The sequence below is a fragment of the Dermacentor variabilis genome, chromosome 4 (assembly GCF_050947875.1).
Source record: "Dermacentor variabilis isolate Ectoservices chromosome 4, ASM5094787v1, whole genome shotgun sequence".
In the NCBI taxonomy this organism is placed as follows: Eukaryota; Metazoa; Arthropoda; class Arachnida; order Ixodida; family Ixodidae; genus Dermacentor; species Dermacentor variabilis.
In genome coordinates, this window is record NC_134571.1 from 82,675,599 (window position 1) to 82,695,750 (window position 20,152).

Genomic DNA, 20,152 nt, shown 5'->3' on the forward strand with positions numbered 1-20,152 from the left:
CACTATTCAGTCAGAGTGCGTTTGAACTTCGCTAAGTCTTAATTAGTGAATGCGGGCTGACCGTCTAATAACTCGTGGCATGGCGAGTTCTGAAAAATGTTCCCCCATAGCCACATTGACACACTGACAAAGCCACATTGACAAAGTTCTTTGCTCGTCAGAAGCGTTTCTCTTTGGCCGGAACTTTCTTTAATGCTGTAGTACTTTAATACTTTAATACTTTATTACTTTTATAAGAGCAGGCATCGACGGATGCCTGTTCTTAAGGAACGCTCTTGCATACGAAGTGTCTTTCAAGAAATGTCGCAGTTTCGCCAGAAGGTCAAGTATAGACAGCGACAGCAAGCTATTAGAATATTACACGAACTAAGACTGGTATAGTTTTATAGGCAGTACAAGTTGCAGTAAAAAAATTCTCTTATCGACTGAACAAGCCTAGTGTCGCGTGTTCAAAGACACACGTAGAGAGTTACAGAAGTGTTGAAAATTGAGCTTGATGGTACATTGAAGCTTTTGGAGGAGCGCTATTGACGGGACAAAGAAAGGCGACACATGGACGAAGTGTTGTCCCTAAGAGAATTAACTTGATGGCCGTGACCATTTACTGTCACGACGGTGACATGATGAAGAGTGACACTGGCTGGGCGCCCGCGTGCTCGTCCCAAAGCGAGCGTTTCGTACCGCCGCGAACTTTACCATGGCCTCTGAGATTTGCGCGCGTTGGCAAGTTTTGGAAAAACCTGCAGGTCGCTCGTTATACACGCTTCCTCTATGATTATTAAAAAAGGAAACACAAAAGAAAAGAGTAGAAGGAAAGAGAGAAAAAAAGAAAGCAGAATCTCCAAGAGTAATGCAATCATATCCATAGCTTTTAGCGAAGGTAATTGCGGTCTGTATTTCTCAACTTACCCTCGTGGTGCCCTCGCTCACTAATTTTAACAGCTACAGATGGTTGCTAGCAGCTTAGTAATCTACATGAGGCTACTTACTGTATTTTATGGGTGCGGGACATTTTGCAAATGCAGTCGGCGTCTGAAAGCAACGGCGTGTTTCATAAACTCTCCCCAAAAGTCTCTGGCCGCTTCTGTTGAAGAACCGTGAACTGAGACTAGTTAGCGCTTGCGCCCACGCCCACCTCCTAAGTCGTTAGAAGTACTGTACACCAACTCCAGACCTGGAGAAAAAGTTCCACTCTCAGGAGATAAAGTACAGACGATGGAGCGCCATGGGGATTAGATTAAACGGGGAGCTCTCGCTCCCGAAAGCTTTTAACACGATCCCAGCCGATGCAGGATTTCGGCAGCGGGTCTCCTATATAAGCGTGCAGCTTGTGGGGATCAAGGCGATGCTGGCTGCAAATGGCAGGGAAGAAGCAACTTGTTGCCGGAGCTGAGCGAAAGTGCGATCGATGCGACTTAAGGGCGCTTTTAACTGCCGATCACGTGCTCCCTCTTTTCTTTATGGCCCAGCCTCGCTTCTCGGCAAGGATGCGTAAATAAGGCCGTTGGACGACTAGTGTCAGGTTGTTATTGCGTGCCTCTTGAAAGTGCCAGGTGAGCTTTCTTACTGCCAGCAAGGAGGCAGGTGCTTCTTCGAGCATCATTAGGCCACTTATAAAACTTAAGTTTCTGAAGTAATAGTGCATCATATTGTGACGTTGCGCAACAGCGCCCATGACCTGCTGCGAAAATTCTTGGCAGGGAGCTAAAGAAGGAAAAAAAAAAGATATGAAGACGTCGAACAACCTCAGTATTAAAATTCAGTTTTAATACCATGCGCAAGGATGAATAAAGTGAGGCGTTCGCGTTGCATTTTGAAAACGAGTCGTTCTCCTTGAACATGCGACGTGCCTTTTGTTTTATTCCTGTTTTATTTCGCTTCAAACCTGGCAGCTTTCCTGGGGCTTGTCGTTGTAAACTTAATAATGATGCAGCTGAAAACGGATCGGTAAGGTTATGGGTAATATGAGGCGATACTTTGTCAGACCGACTTAAGAATTACTGAAAGAAACAAGCTCGGGACACCTGCACCGCTTTCACACCAGGGGCGGCTTGCGCGAACATTTGTTGACGAAAATAATAACGAATTTAAGAACGCATTCTATTCCGGAATAGCAGTTGTCTAGGGATCATTTAAGAACGCCTTCTTAAATTCCTGATTATTTTCATGATTAAACGTTCGTGCAAGCCGCCCCAGATGTCCCCACACATGGCCCGCTGTGGACGTCGGCTCACGTTCGGCTGTCCAGGCTTGCGGGTCGCTTCCTCTCGTTCGAGGAGCAGTTCGACGGCCTCGACGTACTCCTCGCTGATAGCGTGCAGCAGCGCGTCGCGGGTGTCCACGTTGTGCAGCAGCAGGAGTTCGATCATCTCCAGGTTCTCGTTGTCGATGGCCATGAGCAGCGCCGATCGGCCAAGAGGGTCGGCACAGTTGCAGTTCATGGTGCTCAGGCCGGCCTCGGCGCTCTGCAGGTACCTGCGTTGCGAGCACAGGCATGTATCTATACAGAGTCGGCCAAAAGTGACACGCCATTACAACAGCAGCCAAACAGTAGCCTTCGAGACGCAGTCGCTATGACTGCAATTTATGTTGACGTCCTCTGCAGTAGGTCCGGGAGTTAATGCTCTGCACACGTTGAGGCGCACCAGCGGGTACAAATTGAGGAGTATGTCTGACGCCCAACCAGCGTGCAAAGAGACACTACACTCACCGGGGAGCTCGGCACGCGAAACTTTCGCAAGGAGCCACATAGAGGCTCCACTTTCTCTTCCACAACTGTGCTTTGTACCACTTATTTAAAGGTGACTTCTCGCTGGAGATCGCCATGAACACTGCGTCAATTGCACTGCAGCCTGAGTTTCTCGCCTGACATCGCGACATGACGCGCTATGATGTGGAGGAATAAGACCGATAGTTACTGAAGACTGATATTTTTCGTTCTAGCTCCGCTGGGTAGCATACGCTGCCGTGAACATCTCAGCCAAATTTTGCAGTCATGCGTGGCGCATGGAGCTCGTAAGCGGAGCGCGAAGTCCCCCCTTTCTCAAACCCTCTCTATTCAACAGAAGCCTGCTCCTAACTTTTTTCCTGGATTCTTTATTTAGTAATATAGCCGATGGCTATTGGCCAATAGCTGACATCAATCAAGAAGGCTGTTTGGATCAGTGCGCTTCTTCCTACTGTTACTGTGCACATTTACTTGACGCAGTTTAAAAACAGGCTGAAGTAAGCGAAAATCTGCCTTCGGATTTCGATAATAAGTACATACTTTCGGAAGAAACGAAGTATATCTGCTGACGCTCAGCCGCGGCCGCCTGCGTAGGAATTGCACTTTGGCCGCTCTGCTTATCCCTGTCGTTGCAGTCGGGTCTCGCTAATGTGGCCTAATTTTGAACACTCAACCATCCTCGAACCGCGCGAAACTTACGGTCAGACCACACGCACGCATGCCAGCACGCGTTCACTCCTGGCCACTCTGATTAGACGCCTTGGCAGAGTTCGCTTCGTGTTGAGCTATTGGTAGCGCTTCAAAATGCGCAACTTGGGTGTGGCTACTATCCGTCGGTCAGGCTCGTGCGCGACAAAGCTGGTATGCACCATGTTGCCCGGCCAGCCTGGAGCATGTGAGCGGGAGTGCGCACTCGGGCGCTACAGCGCACACAGCAAGCGCTGCGCTTTCGCACTACAGCTGCACGTAGGTGCGGTCTGCTGCGTAGCGTAGATGCCGCGGTCGCCGCGGAGTTCTGCGATGAGTCTGCTAGCTGAGCGCACTGCGAAGTGTTGCCAACCTCTGAAGGCAATTTGCCCCTACATAGGATAAATAAATTCCCTAGATATCCCTAGTTTGTTAAAAATACAATTGTTCAATTTGCTAATACATTTTTCGCATAGACGGACTTGCTTGTTATGCAGATCGACTGGGAAAGTATAGTTTAAATTTATTGGCAAGCTAGTTCTTATGAATTTAACTAATGAAATCGCCGTGTTCGAGCTTAAATCATGTTGAAGTGCAAGTTCTTGCAGTACAACAGTTCTTCTTTCCTTCCCAAAATTTCCCTAGATATAGAAAGCTTTTCCTGAGCAAGACCTAAAGTCTCTTGGTCTATGAAAATTTCTCTAGGATTGGCAGCACTGGCACTGCTGCTCGCTGAGGACAACCGCATTAGGCGTGTCGTAGGCGCCAAGATCGTAAGTAGTGGCGTGTACGGGAACATCCGAAATCGTATTTGAACTGCGCGCCACGGTCACGATCCGCAAGCGGAGTGCTGTGCTCACGCTCTGCTCCACCGTCGCCTTCTCAGAGCAAGCCATTGAAGAAGGAGTTGAAGCACCGCGATGGGAACGTTTGATTGTATGTAACTCCACTTCTGCTGAACGCATTCAAGTACTTTTTGCGGCAAAGTATTTCTGAAATAGCCTATTTTAACTTCAAATTCATTTCTCGACTTCGACAAAATGTGGTTCAAGGCGTCTTTGAGGCCGCGTCGACCGACTTTTCGGGACTCCTCGTTGTCACAGTCTGATCCCACTCAACCTTAACGGCGTTTTCTTTTCCCAGTTACAACATCTATTCCCTTGGTTGTGGATCAGTAGTGTAGACAGGGACAGTGAGAATAATTCCTTTCCGGCCTCCTGAGTGTCCCGCGCTACGAAGGCGTCTTTTGCTTTCTTACAGGAAAGTGGCATCAACCAAATACTATGATGAACTTTATCTGCACGTTCGTTATGCGTGCACATTAAGCGAGTGGTATGTCCAGAGCACGCCATTTCGTACGTCATCGCTTACATCAGGAGAAGCATGCTTGGCTAGCCGCCCGGCAAACCCACAGACTTCATTGAAAATTCTCTCTTCCTCAGCTCCATGCCATTCCTCTTTTCGTTTCTCTCTCTTCTTCAAAGGCTTTAATAAATGCTTTAAACACGCTGCACAACACGCAACCTTCAGCTGCGGGTTATTCTTAGACCGTGCCAGTCTGGGATCTCAATTTCACCCCAATAATGCGCTTACAGCATTCCTACGGGACGGAGGCCTCTATGGGACTCTGTAATAATCTTTGTGTAGTGCACCTGTGTTAGTACTTTTGTGTCAGCGTATATGTTAGCCTATATGTGTTAGCGTGTGGTTTCTTCTTGTATTCATGTAACTACTTTCATCCCTTACGACTTCCCCTGGGGTAGCACGCCAAACATGTCGGCAGCCTGTCCTCTCCAGATATCATTAACATTTCCATCGTCCTACCTTCGAGCTGTGGCCAGGTCTCCCCTCTCGACGGCCAGGAGGAATTTCTTCTCCTCCAGAGTGAGCTGCCCCTCGGGCTTCGCTTCAGCGCCGCTGGCAGGATGGCCAGCAGTTCCCGCTGCCGAGCCGGGAAACCTCCTTCCGGGTGGCTCATCGTCGGGAGCATCGCCAAAGAAGCGGCCTGCCATCCCGGCCGAACCCAGGAGCGAGGCGCAGTTGCCGCCCGGGGCGCAGCAGGGTCCGCCGCCCTCTCCGGCCTCCAGGTCCATGGCTCCGGCCCGGGTTCAGCGATTCCGCCTACTGGAGAGGCGGTACTGCCGTAAACCTGCGATCCGAGATAGCAGTGCGGAGCGCCACTTTATCAGCCGAGGAGAAGAAAAGAAAGGGGGAAGGCAGGGATGTTAACCAGAAAAGCGCCTGGTTAACTACCCTGCACAGGGGGAAGAAAATGGGAAATATAAAGGAGAGAGAGATAGGAGAGAGGGAGAGAGAGGGAGTGAGATGGAGTGAGAGAGGGCGGGAGGGAGGGAGGAAAGACGCTGTGAAATCTAACTCAAACAACTCAAGGGAGTTCACACATTCCAGTCGACCTTAAAAAACACGTTAGGGCCTTCACAGCCTTGTGGGCAGACGAGGCTGTGAGCTCCTGCACGGAGAGCGGTCGATTGTCCAGTGGTCGCAATGCATTGGAGGGTGCTTGTGTTCGTAAATGAAATTGGGTAAAGTAGCACAGTAAATCCTCGAATGTTCTGCACGTTGCCGCAGACATCACACACAGCACTGTCGGTCATTCCAATTAGTTCAGTGTAATTTTTCGTGAAGGCAACTCCCAACTATGGCCAACACAGAAGCGACGCATCACGTTGGTGAAGTCCGGGTGGAGGCCGGGGAGGCAGCAAAGGTCTGAGCTCATGTAGTCTGGTACGCCTTATATTTGGGTTGTTCCACCCTGCGAAGTTGCCTTGCAGCATGTCCTAGAAAGAGGAACAGAAACGATGTCGCCTTCTTGATGTGGCACTCGATCAGCTATACCTGCGTCATCTTTATCAGCCGAAAAACCTATCGCAGTTTTAAGAAGGTTTGAATATGGTCCGGCTGGTAAGCATGAACTTTCGTAAATGAGAAAGAAAAAAATCTGAATACGCTAGGGGCTCATGTTGCAGTCAACGAAACAGACTAATAACGTTATAGCATTGATTTCTTTAACTCTATGTATTGTTCTTATGCAAAAGTAAAAAAAAAAAAAACATGTTGCATAACTTCTTGGGTGCGTGGTTTCTTCGATTTGAGTGTGCATGGTTGGATGAATAAGTGCATATTTTCGTGCGTAGAAGAAGCTCTGTGCAGTTTGATGGCCCCATCAGGGCAGGGATGTACGGTAGCGTACACGCAGAAGCATTATTAAAGAGAACATGCAGACAGCTAACTCACATCTTGCGTATTTTGTTATACAAGCGGTATTATTGAGCAGGTTGCCAAGCGAGTACTTGGAGAAGGAAATTTCCTGAACACCAATTTGCACTGCCCTAGTATATGTACTTTGATTGTAAACTGGCCTTCTTCACTTCGACAGTAAACGTTGTTCCCTAGCTGTAACCCACCAAGACTGAATAATTAAATGGCGCATGCTTGAGGCAATTACATATTCTACATTCTCTAGTCAAACAGCACATATAGTCGTACCCTTTACCTGACTCAAATTTTAGGAATCGGAAGCACCGATAAAGTGGTCTTTTGCCTTCTAAAATGACAAGGTACGTAAAGAAAAAAAAGAAATGAAAGAAAAAGCAATGTGATGCGTAAGAAGAAATAGAAACAAAGGAAAAAAGTACGTTAATTGTCACGTTATGTCCGATGTTGAACGGAAGCAGCTAAACGATACATCTGTCTATGGACCGTCACGTTCACACACTTGTATGAAAACTCAAGAAGGCGCCTACGAACGCGGAATTTTCTGGTCCACGAACTCAACAGACCATAGGAAGCTGCGATTGCTCTCGACAGCGCAGGCGGAACGAATAGCGATTGCTTTTGACGCCGCGTCGACAAGAGCGCATAATTCTTACGCTTTCTCCAAGGGCGTCAGCCTAATTTTCCGACATCTTTTTTTTTTCTTTCCCCCCCTTCTTCTGCGCCGGCAGTATTTGATGTCGCTGGAAACGGCCCGAGAGCCGGCTCAGAATCGGGCTCTTTGAATCGTCGCCACTCGACAATGATCTGGGTGACGTGACTTCCGAAAGACGCTGCGGAAATACGGACGCTGTGCTTTCTTCGCGAGTTGAGGGGCTTTTCGCCTCGGGACACGTTTCTTTTTGTTTTTTCGCACAGCGCAGGGCGAGCGGCCGAACGGAAGGCCTGTCACGTGCGTCTCCTAACGTTGAAAGGAACGTGACGCGGGAAGAGGATGCGGGACACCGCCGAGCGTGCCCCAAGGAAGCGGGGCCAGTCGCGCACGTTCAAGCGTCCCGGAACACGCCTTGGCTACCAATTTTGCATGTTGCCTGACCGGTCGGTATGCGTGCGGTCCAATCTCGGGCTCGTCAAATTATCAGTGCCTCTGAGTGGCGGCCGCATTTACAGCGCGCGCTTTGGCAGAAGCCCCACGTGCGATTGTGGCAGCGCCTATATAGAACATCCTTTTTTTGAGTGCGGCGCGCGATGGGAGCCAAACAGCCGACCGATGTGGAAAGTAACGAGGCCCGAAGTATAGGGCCTGTGGTAAAAGGCTACTCTTCAAATACGTGCATTTATTTGCTTTAAAGGAATTACTTTGGGGTCAGTCGTCATCGAACGCTATTAGGATATAGGAAGCGAATGTAAACGGTTCTTGTCCGGTCCGAATGCCATTGTATTTCTCTGCAGTGACAGTTTGCGTTCTACGCTTGTAGCGTTAACGACATCATAAGACGAGTTTCTTCCTCTATTGCCACATTTTGTGCTTGTGTTAATTTTGTGCTTTTGTAACATTCTGTGCCTGTGAAGGCATGGTGACAATATTTTAAGCCATTAATTTCATCGTCAGGAATATAGAGGGACCGCTGGGGGCTTGATATAAAGGAATAAAACTGGCCAGTAAGGCAGCCCTTTTTGGAGTGGAATGGTCATAATTTCGCAGCGACTACGTCACACGCATGTTTAGTGGAAACTGTGAGCGGTTTTTCGTGGAAGTTTACTTGGTACAGCAAATATTGGAACCTGGGTATTATATCTTTCATCCCAGAAGTAGTGCTAATTGAGTTTCCACCTGGTAGCCTAGGTTTATAGAATGAATATAAGTTATTATTAATCCTAGCGTATATGAGAAGCGGTATTACAGCACCACGAAGACGGAGGTCTGATATAGGGTGGCGAAATGCACTCTTCAAGCACGAAATTTAATAGCTCGGTCGGTGTACCACCGTGGTTGCTTGGCGTCTATGGTGTTGGGCTGTTAAGAACGAGGCCGCGGGATCGAATCCCAGCCACGGCGGCCGCATGTCGATGTGGGCGAAATGCGAAAACCCCCGTGTACTTAGATTTAGGCGCACTATAAAGAACACTCGGTAGTCTGAATTTCCGGAGTCCCCCGCATGCCTCACAATCAAAAAGTAGTTTTGGCTCGTAAAACCCCGTAATTAAATTTTTTAGCTCGGTTGGTGTAGTTCTTAACTTACCGTGGTAATATACAAAAGACGCAGATGTTCATTATACACCTTAACAGATCTTCAATCAAGTCTGCAATCTAGGGCAACGACACTGTCTTGCAAAAGGGCAGCAGCGCTTGATAATCGGAAGACACCTCCAGGATCCAACCAGAACATTATCTAGTTTAACATCAAGCTGCACGTCAAGAGAGCGCACTTCAAATGTGGAAAGCCGTGATGCGCAGCATGTCAGCCACGTAACATGGACACGACATCGCATCATGCCCATGTAAACTGCAAGACCACTTTTCGAGCTAGTACAGTGTGTGCAATCGTAGAGTACTTGTGTACAGCGTATACCGCCGAAGTATTCCCCGCAAGTTTGACGAGCAGCTTAATATGGGGACAGGAATTCTTTAGACAGACATAAGCGCGAAAGTGAGCAAGATTCTTGTTGCTTAGCTTCGTATGGACCTAGAGCGGCGCGCGTACCCAATAGCCCACGCGGCCGGACTCTCCGCGGGGCACGGTGTGCTTATAGAACAAACATAGCCCCCCTGTGCGGCAACAGCGTATACGTACGCGCCATTGAAATGTTTCCATTGACCGCAATGTCATCGCAAATCCCAGGAAGTGCGGCTGGGAACAAATGGGCTTAGCCGAAGGACAATTGTCGCGCGTGTTCCTTGTTTGGTGGCACGAAGGAGCCACGGCGAACTATAACGGTACGTAGGAAGCGAGGCTCGGTGGAGCTGAAAACGGCCTCCGTGACTTTCGGCGGCGCTGTTCAGTTTAACTCGTTGCCAAGTCACGCAGAGGCGATTGTGGAAACTCCCGCGGAGCGGCTTGAGAAAGCCGTGACGCGGAAAAATAAACAAAACTACACGACGTCGCGGATCGCGCACGCTGAGAATGTGGTTCGCCAGCGACGAAAGAAAAAAAAAAGAAAGAAAGAAAGAAAAGAAGTAACAAAAAAAGGGAGTAATGTTGGGGGGGGGGGGGGTGTCTAGCGCCCTCTGTTATTCCTGCGAATGGGCTCTACGGCCGGAACCCCAAGGGCTCAACCTCTGTCCACAGCAGGCAGCGGGAGGGGGGTCAGTTTGGGCCAAGAATAACAGCTCGCTGGAACGCAGCGGAAGAGATCAGACGCAACGGAAAACAAGCTTCGAGCGACGGTAACGAAAAAAACAAGAAAACACCGCGAGAGCTGTGGAAGCGGGGGTGTTTAGCCTTCGCCACACGGCTAGCGTTACGACTGGTTCTCGGAGAGGAAATGCAGTCGTTAAGTTGCAGGCTAAATGACGCGTAAAAAAAGGCGTGAGGAAAGTAGAGAGAGACACAGTAGAGGGAGACAGTGCGAAGGTTACTTGTATTGAGATAAACGGGATTGTTACTTGAGGGTGCGCATAAATCCGCGTACGAGCGTGGGTCTTTCCATATGTGCGCGGATGGGCATTGTCTTGGCATGTTAAGAGCTAGAGAGTACGTTGAAGTAAACAGAAATGAAAAGAGAGATGTGCGCACTGAATGAATAAAAATAGCGTGAAAATACCTGGACTGAATGGAGCGACGGCACCAAAGAAAACCGAGGGAAGTGGAACGGGGACATGTTAGAAAAATCCTATAGACAGTCCCGCACCACGGCTAAATTTTTTACGAGAATAACCGCAAGGTGGCCCAAGTTTCGTAACCTGCTAGCCTCCTGGTTAGCTTGTACGTTGGGCCGATCGCCCAGGAAATGCGTTGGTCCCTGGTTAGAACGCCGGACGAGTATACATCATTTCGCTTCAACGACGAAACTTTCTTTCCGACAAGCCCGTGCGCGTTTCCTTGGTTGCTTCTGGCAACTCTCGTGTGGATGGCAGTCCCAGACCGCGCAGGAAAGGCCAAAATTTTTTCGGAAGCGGCTCAGACGGCCCGAAGGCCCACCCTGTGGGAATATTAACTCCGACACTCTTCCACGCGGCATTCAGGCTTGACGCGTTGACAGAGACACAATCTGTCATTCATAGACACATTCTGGCGATGCAGTTTTTTAAAGAATATGGCAACACCATTTCAAAACTAATGCTGATGGACGTAGAAGCCACGTGCTTGATGAACATTTTCAGGGAAAACCTTGGTAATGCACATGTGTCAGTGCAAAGGGAACCGAGCTACAAGTTTTTAAAGGAATTACGTAACGAACCCAATATAAAAACGCAAATCCCTTTAAATGAAAAAACATTCGGTGCGGTGAAGGCAGAGAAATAGGCACGTTAAAAAAAATTATCTCTCTGATTATACCATCAGTCGGGACACTAGTGACGCACACAGTGGTGCAGATAAACTGCAAAATTCAGGCAAAAAAGAAAGGTATACGCTCTTGTGTTACATAAAATGCATCCAGACGAGCAAAAACTTTATTTTGCTAAAAACAAGAAATTCGACCGTTTTGTTATGGTTCTGTCTGCTTCCTGTGACCCGACAAGTGGCTTCATGAGTATGATCATAAAGCGTGGATCGCTCACCAACAGTTTGCATTGCCCAAGCAAGGACAGAATACCGCAATATACCTCATGTAATGCGACAAAGTAAGGCGATTTCTGTTCCCGAATTGAAGCACGTCAGACTTGTTCATCGCATTATTTAACGCTACGAATGTATTTAGCCTTTTAAAGCGTTTTTTTTTCGTATATTAGTAGTAACGGAGTGTTTCTAGTCGTATTAGAACACTATGATTATTATTTTTTAAATTTCGGGGCATGGACATTGTTACCCGTGTTATAAGCGAGAGTTCACAGGCTCTTGACCCGAGACAGTCTTACCTCCACCGCTTTATTATATTCGTGGGCCGGGGTAGGTCAGTGATTGAAGGTCTCACGTGCCTTGCAAGCGAGTTCTTCATTATTGAACACTATGCGGCGCGTCTCTGTCGAACGAAGAAGCAAAAAGAAAATGAAACGTGAAGAAAACAGTCGCTGCCACGTGTTACTGCCTGTAATACATGCGTAATGCCGCGTGAATTGTGTAAAAGTAACGAGGAAAGAAAGAGCTGGTATACCAGCGAAGATTTGCAAGCTCTCTGGGCATGCATGCACGCATGCGATGGCGACGGGAAACAATCGGTGCGCCTGTGTTATTCACGCGCGAACGCGCTCGGCCTGACTCGCGAATCAGCAGAGTTCTCAGTCCCTGACGGCACAGTCGGCGCACAGCGAAACGGCGGAATGGCCGAAGCGAATCGGCGGAATATCCCGCGGTGACATAGCAGTGCACGAGAGAGCGACTTTCCTGCTGGACAGCGTCTTGTCCATCCGGTCGTCTTGTCGCAGAAAGCAATGAGCAAATTTTCCTCCTTTCTTTTTTGCTCTTGTTTTCTTTTTTTTTGCAATATCTCTTTTCTGTTATCTTTTGTTCCTCTTACCCCATTTTCCCAGCACAGGGTAGCCAACCGTTCTGAGAACAGTCTAACCACCCTGTCCTTCCGTCTATTCCTGCTTCCTGCTTCATTGTTGCTCGCATAGTGCCCTCACATGGTTTCGAAATTTTTTGGTGCTCGCTAACCTCGTTTGTCTATGTTGCGCACACAACGCTCACTTGCACAATACATTTTTTCTCTCGCTTTGTTTTACTGACCACCGCCTTCTTAACCCGCTAACTTCATATCAGGCATACGGACAGCGCCACTTAGAGCGCGCTTAACACACACACACGCACACACACTTAGAGTGCGCGCGCGCGCGCGTGCGTGTGCACGTGTGTGTGTACGTGTGTGTGTGTGTGAGAGAGAGAGAGAGAGAGAGAGAGAGAGAGAGAGAGAGAGAGAGAGAGAGAGAGAGAGAGAGAGAGAGAGAGAGAGAGAGAGAGAGAGAGAGAGAGAACTTGCACGAGGACAACAACAAACTGAAACATCAGAAAAAAAGGAAGAAAAGGTGGTTCCCCCATGATTATCAATGCGAAGAGCAGCAAGTTTCCGAGAGACAAGGTATTACAGGATTCTTGACATTTACATATCGGAAAACGTTCTTTCATGCCAGCCTTCAAAAGGCAACAGAGAGAGTAAGGCGTCCCTCTGACATGTCACCGGCCAGTCTGGGGCAATTTAACTGCTGAAACGTTTTGTCAGTAATTTGCACGCAAGAACGCGCTAACCCTGCGCTTAGCGTTGAGAGAAAGAGAGAGAGAAAAAAGAAGGGTCCTTGATTACGTCCGTGGATTTGCATGTGCGCATTAAATTGTCTCTTGCGACGACGGTTTGCATCATGCGTGAAATAACCCTTGCTCGGTCGTAAATGCGGCCACGAAAGTCCCATCAATAGCATCAGCATAACGTTGAGATAAAAAACGAAAACAAAGCAAGACCAAATAAAACAAAAAAGAAACACCCAGCGGACGATAAAAGGACGCAAGCGTGAAGAGCGGATAATGTATCGCGCAATGAATTTGCCCAGAACTCGGTCGGACGCCTTTAATTAGAAGGTGCATTTCCATTCGAACTGCATGACTGCCCGAGGATGAGATTAAACGAGGATCGCGCGGGCTGCTTGTACGAATGCCGCGGCGATCTCCTGCGGCTCCTGCGCAGTTTAAGCTGTTTTATGCGGACGCGTTAATCAGATTTGCGCGAAGCTATTTCCGGGTCGGTTCTCGCAGTTCGTCGTTCGAGTTCCACGAGGCGAAGCAACGGCGTGGCTGGGTTCTTGGGCACGCCACGACCTCGCGTGGGCGAATTTGTGCGTTGCGAATCTCTCAAAAGAGCTCAAAGCACGCGGAAACGAAGGGAGAACCCAGGCAATACCATATGGACAGGCGCTTATTGAAAGCTGGGACAATGCTTCAGTTTAGCGGTCATCTATATAGCCAATGAGTAATGCAATGAATTCGAGAAATGCCTTGAGCATCTTTCAAGCAGCGCGTCCTTGCCATGCCCGAGTGTTCGAATTTCTTGTCGCGCATCTCACAACGAAGAAAATCGTTCGCGAGAAGTTGTTTCTAGCATGAGTACGGTAGCCCGTCATTTGTCAACGCTATGTATACTCTATTTCAGTGGTTACTTATGGTGGGACTACAAGTTTAACTGATACACGGTAACACATGTACGTAGGAACAATACCGTCAGTTATACCGTAAACGACCTATAAGTGACCACAGCCTTAGTCAGGCATGCGTAGAAAATCATTACGGGAATGTTTCGAAAATACTTATCACATGTCGCATGTTTCTCAACACTACTAAGCGGATTACGTGGCATATCGTTGGACTGCCTCGCTAAGTGCGAAGAAGGTCACGAGACGCAAATGTACGGCCAAGCATGCGAAAGGTCAAAAGCACCGAATGGAAAAGAGGCGACTATTTGTTATGTAACGATGCGAAGCTGGGCCTGAAGATACTATTGTATCAGGTTTATACTTGCGTGTTTCTTATTTGCAACAGCTCAACGTGCGTTAGGTTCTTATAAACATTGAACTAAATTTTACTTTCAAGTTTGCGACGCTCTGTTAGTTTAGAAAATGTTTAGAACGGCGAAGGCTTCGACTCGTTTAAATCTGCTGTCGGTTTCGAGCGTTCGGTACGCGCATAATTTTCGTAATTTTCAGCATAGCTTCAGTAACTTGAGCTAGAAATCAGTAAACTTACATGGACGCGCTATAACCGCGACGACTAAGCTTCCGTGTTGATATTTGCCTGTTGAACTTGTGTAAACGACGTCCAGTTGGACTGAGCGAGTGCCGAATGGGATCTGGGTCAATACAACTGCACATAATAGGCTGCATCAGCTGGAAAGCTTTGTAAGGTTAAACGCCGAGAGTGTTTATTTGGCTTTGCAGATAGCAATGATCAAATGGACCATGTATACTTACGCACTCGCGCTTTCTCTCCTCTACGCACGATGCCGTTGTGCTCCTGACTCGCCGGAAAGGACTTCATATAACAACTGTTGGGTTGGGCTGTCTCAATTCGATTTCTGAATCGACTAGTTTATGTCCAGTTTACGGATGGGAAACCATAGTGAAATGTATGAAAACGTGGCATGACACTGCCCTGCTTGTACACGGTAAGCATACGAGAGAATAAATTTGAATTGCGCAAGTAGAAACCTCGCTCTCTGCCTTCGAAATAAACAATCGTGCAACGAAGGTGTTTGGAACCTTTGAACACGCTAACCGATTCGATGGTCTCACTATACGCTGCACATGGAAGGTCAGCGACGTTCCCAAAAACCATGCAGTCACGCTGCAGAGCCTCACGTAGAAATTCACGGCAGAAATCACGCAGAAAATGGCTGACGATTTGCACGACCTTGCAGAATTACAGCGTAGTATCAAGTGAAGGTGTTTTGCTCGACTAACACCGAGGTGCCTTTACCTTTTACCTATTTACCTATGGCTGCTCTATCTTTATTGCCTCATTGGAATTCATCGAGCACGTTTTCGAAAGGATCTGCTTTATTCTGACAAGGTTTCTAATTTACATGCAGAATAGCTTCCTCGACCCAGGAGCGCGACTGCGGAAACTGACAATCTCCCACAACACCCAATAATTCGCCTCCTACCTTGTAACTTCGCCCACAAGTCGCTATTTCGACCTCGCCCTTTGTTACGCTTTGTTTGTTTTCTAATTTCCGAGCACTCACAGTTTCCTAAACTTGGCAAGGCAAATGCTCTCAGCCCACACGCGTAGTGATTTTGCGCGTTGTCGTATTTGTAACGTAACACTTTTTTTTTTTTTTGGAAAATGATCGATTTGCAAATTCAGAAAGCCATTTCAATCCAGAAGGACCAAGTGTAGGTCAAACTCATGCACTGCCTATACCATCAATTGGGACGCTGATTGTTTCACAGCACTTGCAGTGGCCACAGACTCTCGCGCCATAGCTCGCTCTGATAATTTTTTTCTCTTAATACTCTATGGCAGACGCTCTGGGCTGTGTGGATGTGAGCGGTTATTACGTACCTCGGCGGCGGTTGGTGCGCTGGGGCAGCGGCACCGAGTCGGGGCGGCGTGGGGGCCGTCGGGACCCGGCAGCTCGAGCCGCGCTTGCAGCCTTCGCCGTGCGGTAGACGTTGGCCCGGTCCATGTGAGGCAAGAGGGATGCTCGCCTCTCGTGCTCTTCGCGCAGCAATGAGCGGCCTGCGAAGTTACGACAGTGTTTTTGTTTAGGATTGAGAATGTGTGAGCGTTTCCTGCTGCAAACCGGCGAGCAAACACGATTACTTCAGGATGAGAGAGAGAGAGAGAGAGAGAGAGAGAGAGAGAGAGAGAGAGAGAGAGAGAGAGAAACTTCGAATTATTATGCACTCATAAACCCCAGCAATACTGTACTTTTTTCTCAAGCACCGCAAACGTCGCGACTGTGTATTTACACTGCAAGAACAGCGTCATCGACTAAGCCATTTCACCGGGTGGTCTTTCAAGACTGTTTGTTTCACTTAAAAGGATGTCTTTGCAGACGACGGCGGCTTTGGATAGAAATTATCCATTAAATACTAAACGTTTCACTGCTGACAGATTCTAGAAAGAGGAGAGCAAGAAAAAAAGGTACATATAGAAGTAGCATACCGTCTCCTAAAGCTACACTAGAGATGGAAAGCATTCCGGACGTGAACCAAACCATAAGGTGAAGTATTTTTACGGTGACTCTACAAGGCACCGGTAACGTTTATTTGTAAACTTGAAGAAACTCCGTAGGGTGGACATACCGAATCAAAGCAAATGGTAAAGTTTATAATATTTCTCCTTTGGCACAAGCATTCCCCCTTGTTTTACAGATTATGGTACATAAGAGAACGCGCAAGAGTGTGATACGTGATTCCGATGCAGGAACGGCATACTGATGTCAATTTATAGCGCAAATACAGCGTGAATACCATTAGAGTGTCATACTGCCGTTATGTAGGGACGGTGAAGAACGACAAATGCGGCCAGAGATACGAGTCAAGAATCCGCCTCTTTGATGGATGCACTTGTGCTCAGAAAAAAAAAAAGCAACACTCAAAGTAGAACAACAGCGGCGAGCACGGTCGCCGGTCCTTGAATCTACACATGGTTCAAGTACATCCGCTACTTAAACATATATCAGCAGACACTAGAGAGACGTCGCCGGTGCTAGCGTATATCAAAGGAGGATAGATAACATTATTGGCATTGCGTGCGTAGTCTGATTAGACAGGACTCTATAGCTAAACTAGCATTGACAACAACATCCAAGAAACTTCAGCTATACAGCAGGCACGCATTGCGCCTAGCGATAACTTGATAGCATTGATAAACCGGTGAAAAAACTACAAAAGAGAAACTAAGACAATGTGGATCTTAATACGCGTGGCCCGAAAGACTGCGACGTGTGTCACTCTTCTTGTGTTCGTAACCTTTGTTTATTTGGGCCACTTTTTCTAATTGCGCTGGCGATTCCATCTGACCGCTTCAGAGACGTCGAAGTGGGGCCCGAAGGTACTACTACTATGTATGCAGCTCGATACCTGAAGCGATTATGAGACCCCGTGTACATTCCGTGCAGCTATAAGGTCAAACTGTGGCCAACAGTAGAGATGTCGACACTCTCGACGAAGACGTCACTAAATTCGAAGAATAACGCCACACAACTTCTTAAGATAGATATTGACGTGTTAGGAATAAAAAACCATGATAGGTGCTCTTGCTGGTGGACAGAGCGAGCGACACGGCTGTGAAAGACCCGTATGGTTCAGTGAGCTATACCCGAAGTAAGTCACCACTGTTACAGTTACATCCACTATGAAGCAAACAGACAATGAAGCCAGGAGAAGAACTAACCATTCACGTCAGATAGACGAATACATATTACGTTTGTAAGCGGGCCTGCGAGTTTATTGAGCTTCTGTTATTTATGTTGTTAGTCGGCTGCAGTTCCACGCTACCACATTCACATTCTTGAAAAGATGCTGCGCGACAAGATTCTTTGCCGTATAACCTATAGTGCAACCATAATATTTTTATGTTCGTTGAACTTGTCACATAGCGCTTGAACTACAAACTACCGGTGACAATGTAATGAAATGGCGTGCAAAGCATCGCTTTAATAAAAAAATGTTTGATGAAACAACCATGACACGTGGTGTCCAAGTATGGCGGCCGCTTCCCTCGGCCCCTTTTCCTGTTAGTCTAAATAAAACAAAATGCCTCGTTGGTTCCTGATGCCCCCCCCCCCAGCTGCGGGGGCCGCCGGGGACCTTCTCCATCGTCGTAGCCGCCGTTGGGAGGCGGCTCTCAAGAGTTCGGAGCTGGAAGACAAGCTCTGGGCCGACCGGCCAGCCGAAGACGCCGCCCGAGCCCAAGGACTTCGAGCTGCCACCTGAGGCCACCACAACAAGAACTGCCGGACCATTCTTTTTAATAAAGTTTAGTTTCTTCTTCCTTGTTCGAAATTGTCCTGTCCCTGTTCTATTCCAAATAAAATATGAAACTTAAGGCCAGTTATATTTAGCAACGTTCATATGTATGTACCACGATGTTAAACAACAAACACATTTTCCTATGGCTCGATTTAAAGAAATACTAAAGACATGCAATACGTATTGTGCCTGTATTGATATATTGCAGAGTTCCTTCCCTGTGTTTTGTACATGTGTACCTAATCATGTCTGATTAACTCCAATTTACGCCCGACTCCTCCTTTCCTTTTTTCCGTCTATCTCCCTAAAATTGCCTCGTACACCACATTTGTATTTTCTGTACTATCGTGAGCAATATAAGCGGGACCACGCGAACGAGTGGCAAATAATCTCGAAACCGAGTTAGTGCGATGTGCGGATGGCGCTGTCGAAAACAGAGGGGAAAGGGGACGCTCTTCCGCTAACAGTTAGCCCTCCCGCCTCGCTAGCGTTGCTGAAACAGCAGCTGATTGCGTTTCATCGGCCGCTAGCGATGATAACGTGGTTATAGCACGCAGAGAGTGGCAATGCGTTGCTTACAGTTCTGCGCCAAATACCTCTCTCTCTCTCTCTCTCTCTCTATGACACGCACTGAACGTCTGGCAATGATACCGGCTTGATACTATAGGGCCTGTAATAGTGTTCACGCACAGGAAGAAGTAGTATTGTTTTTCGTAACTATTTTGCTGTATCCTGGTTCTCGTGAACGGAGAGAAGTTGCACGCAGTAGACGGTTGAAAAGTTTTCATTGGGCGCTTGCGACATGGTAACAAACTTTGAATGGACATAAAATAGTGACCCATTATATCAGCGTTAGCTTGCCATTTTCTTACGCGTTTGGTGGGCTCATAACGGGTCGTGGCTCCGCCGGTTTGAACGACGGCCTCCATTCTTTCTGGCAGAGACCCGCAGAGAGCCTCGACGAAGGCTGTGTCTCCTTGAAGGCATTTCCACCCTTCTTGTATAGCTTCCCACTGTTCGTCAGCGCTCGCCAAGTCTAAGGAGGGCGTGGAAAGGTTAGCATTCATACGTGCCCAAAAATGCTCTATTATGTTAATGTGCGCACCGTTTGCGCACCACTCAAGGCGAATTCATCTCATTCATCTAAGAGACATTTGCTGTAGGCACAGGAGACAAGTCCTGTTGGAATAGACAGTACCCATTCGGGGGTGGACTAGTCAATGCATATGGGATCATTTCATGCTCCAGCAATGTGCAATAGGCAGCACTCGTAAATCCCCCAGAGATTTACAAGGGAACTTAGGCCGTCACGCGAAACAGCCGCCCACAAATTTACTGGCGTGCATCCGCTTGCGGCCATCTCCTTGATGTTGTGCGGACAGAAGTGTGTGTTCTCCATGCGCCACACTCTTTTCTGCTGGCCCCAGCGGCTCGAGAAAGTAGATTCGTCGGAGAAGATGACATATTTCCCCATCCGCCACCCTCCAGCTGCGGTGATCGGCAGCGAACTTCAGGCGAGCCGTTTTGTTGGGAGCTGTGAGAAGAGGCATCTGAGCGGTTACGTGACTTCAGACTCTAAGGCAGCCCTTCACTGCATCAAGTCCGCATTACGTCACAGAACTTACGAGCAAATGACATCTGAAATCAGGGAACTGCACCACCATGCTCTGGAAAGAGGACACCACATTATATTTCAGTGGATGCCTGCTCACTGTGGCATCGTCGGCAACAACCTAGCTGACAAGGCTGCCCGGTGTGCCCACGAAGATACCAAGACGCGTCCAACACCTTTGGCGAGGTCGGACGCTGCCAGGGAACTTCGCCTACTTGCGCGCAAGAAGTCACAAGAACACTGGATTTCAAGTGGCTTCAATTGCAGATTACGTAAACTGGACCCCACGCAACGGCTACAACTGCCATCTAGCCTTTCCCGCGGC

The 20,152-nt window shown here is 48.0% G+C and overlaps 1 protein-coding gene across 1 annotated transcript in view; it reads right to left on the bottom strand.

Moving 5' to 3' along the window:
* Window positions 1-15,881, bottom strand: part of LOC142578260 (transient receptor potential-gamma protein-like) — a 46,513-nt gene extending 30,632 nt beyond the window's left edge. The window contains exons 1-3 of the mRNA XM_075687662.1: window positions 15,799-15,881; window positions 5,240-5,564; window positions 2,235-2,475 (exon numbers count right to left, since the gene is read on the bottom strand). Of these exons, the coding sequence (XP_075543777.1) occupies window positions 2,235-2,475; window positions 5,240-5,508 (510 nt within the window). The 5' untranslated portion in view covers window positions 5,509-5,564; window positions 15,799-15,881. The remainder of the gene's footprint in view (window positions 1-2,234; window positions 2,476-5,239; window positions 5,565-15,798) is intronic.
* Window positions 15,882-20,152: the final 4,271 nt, after the last annotated feature.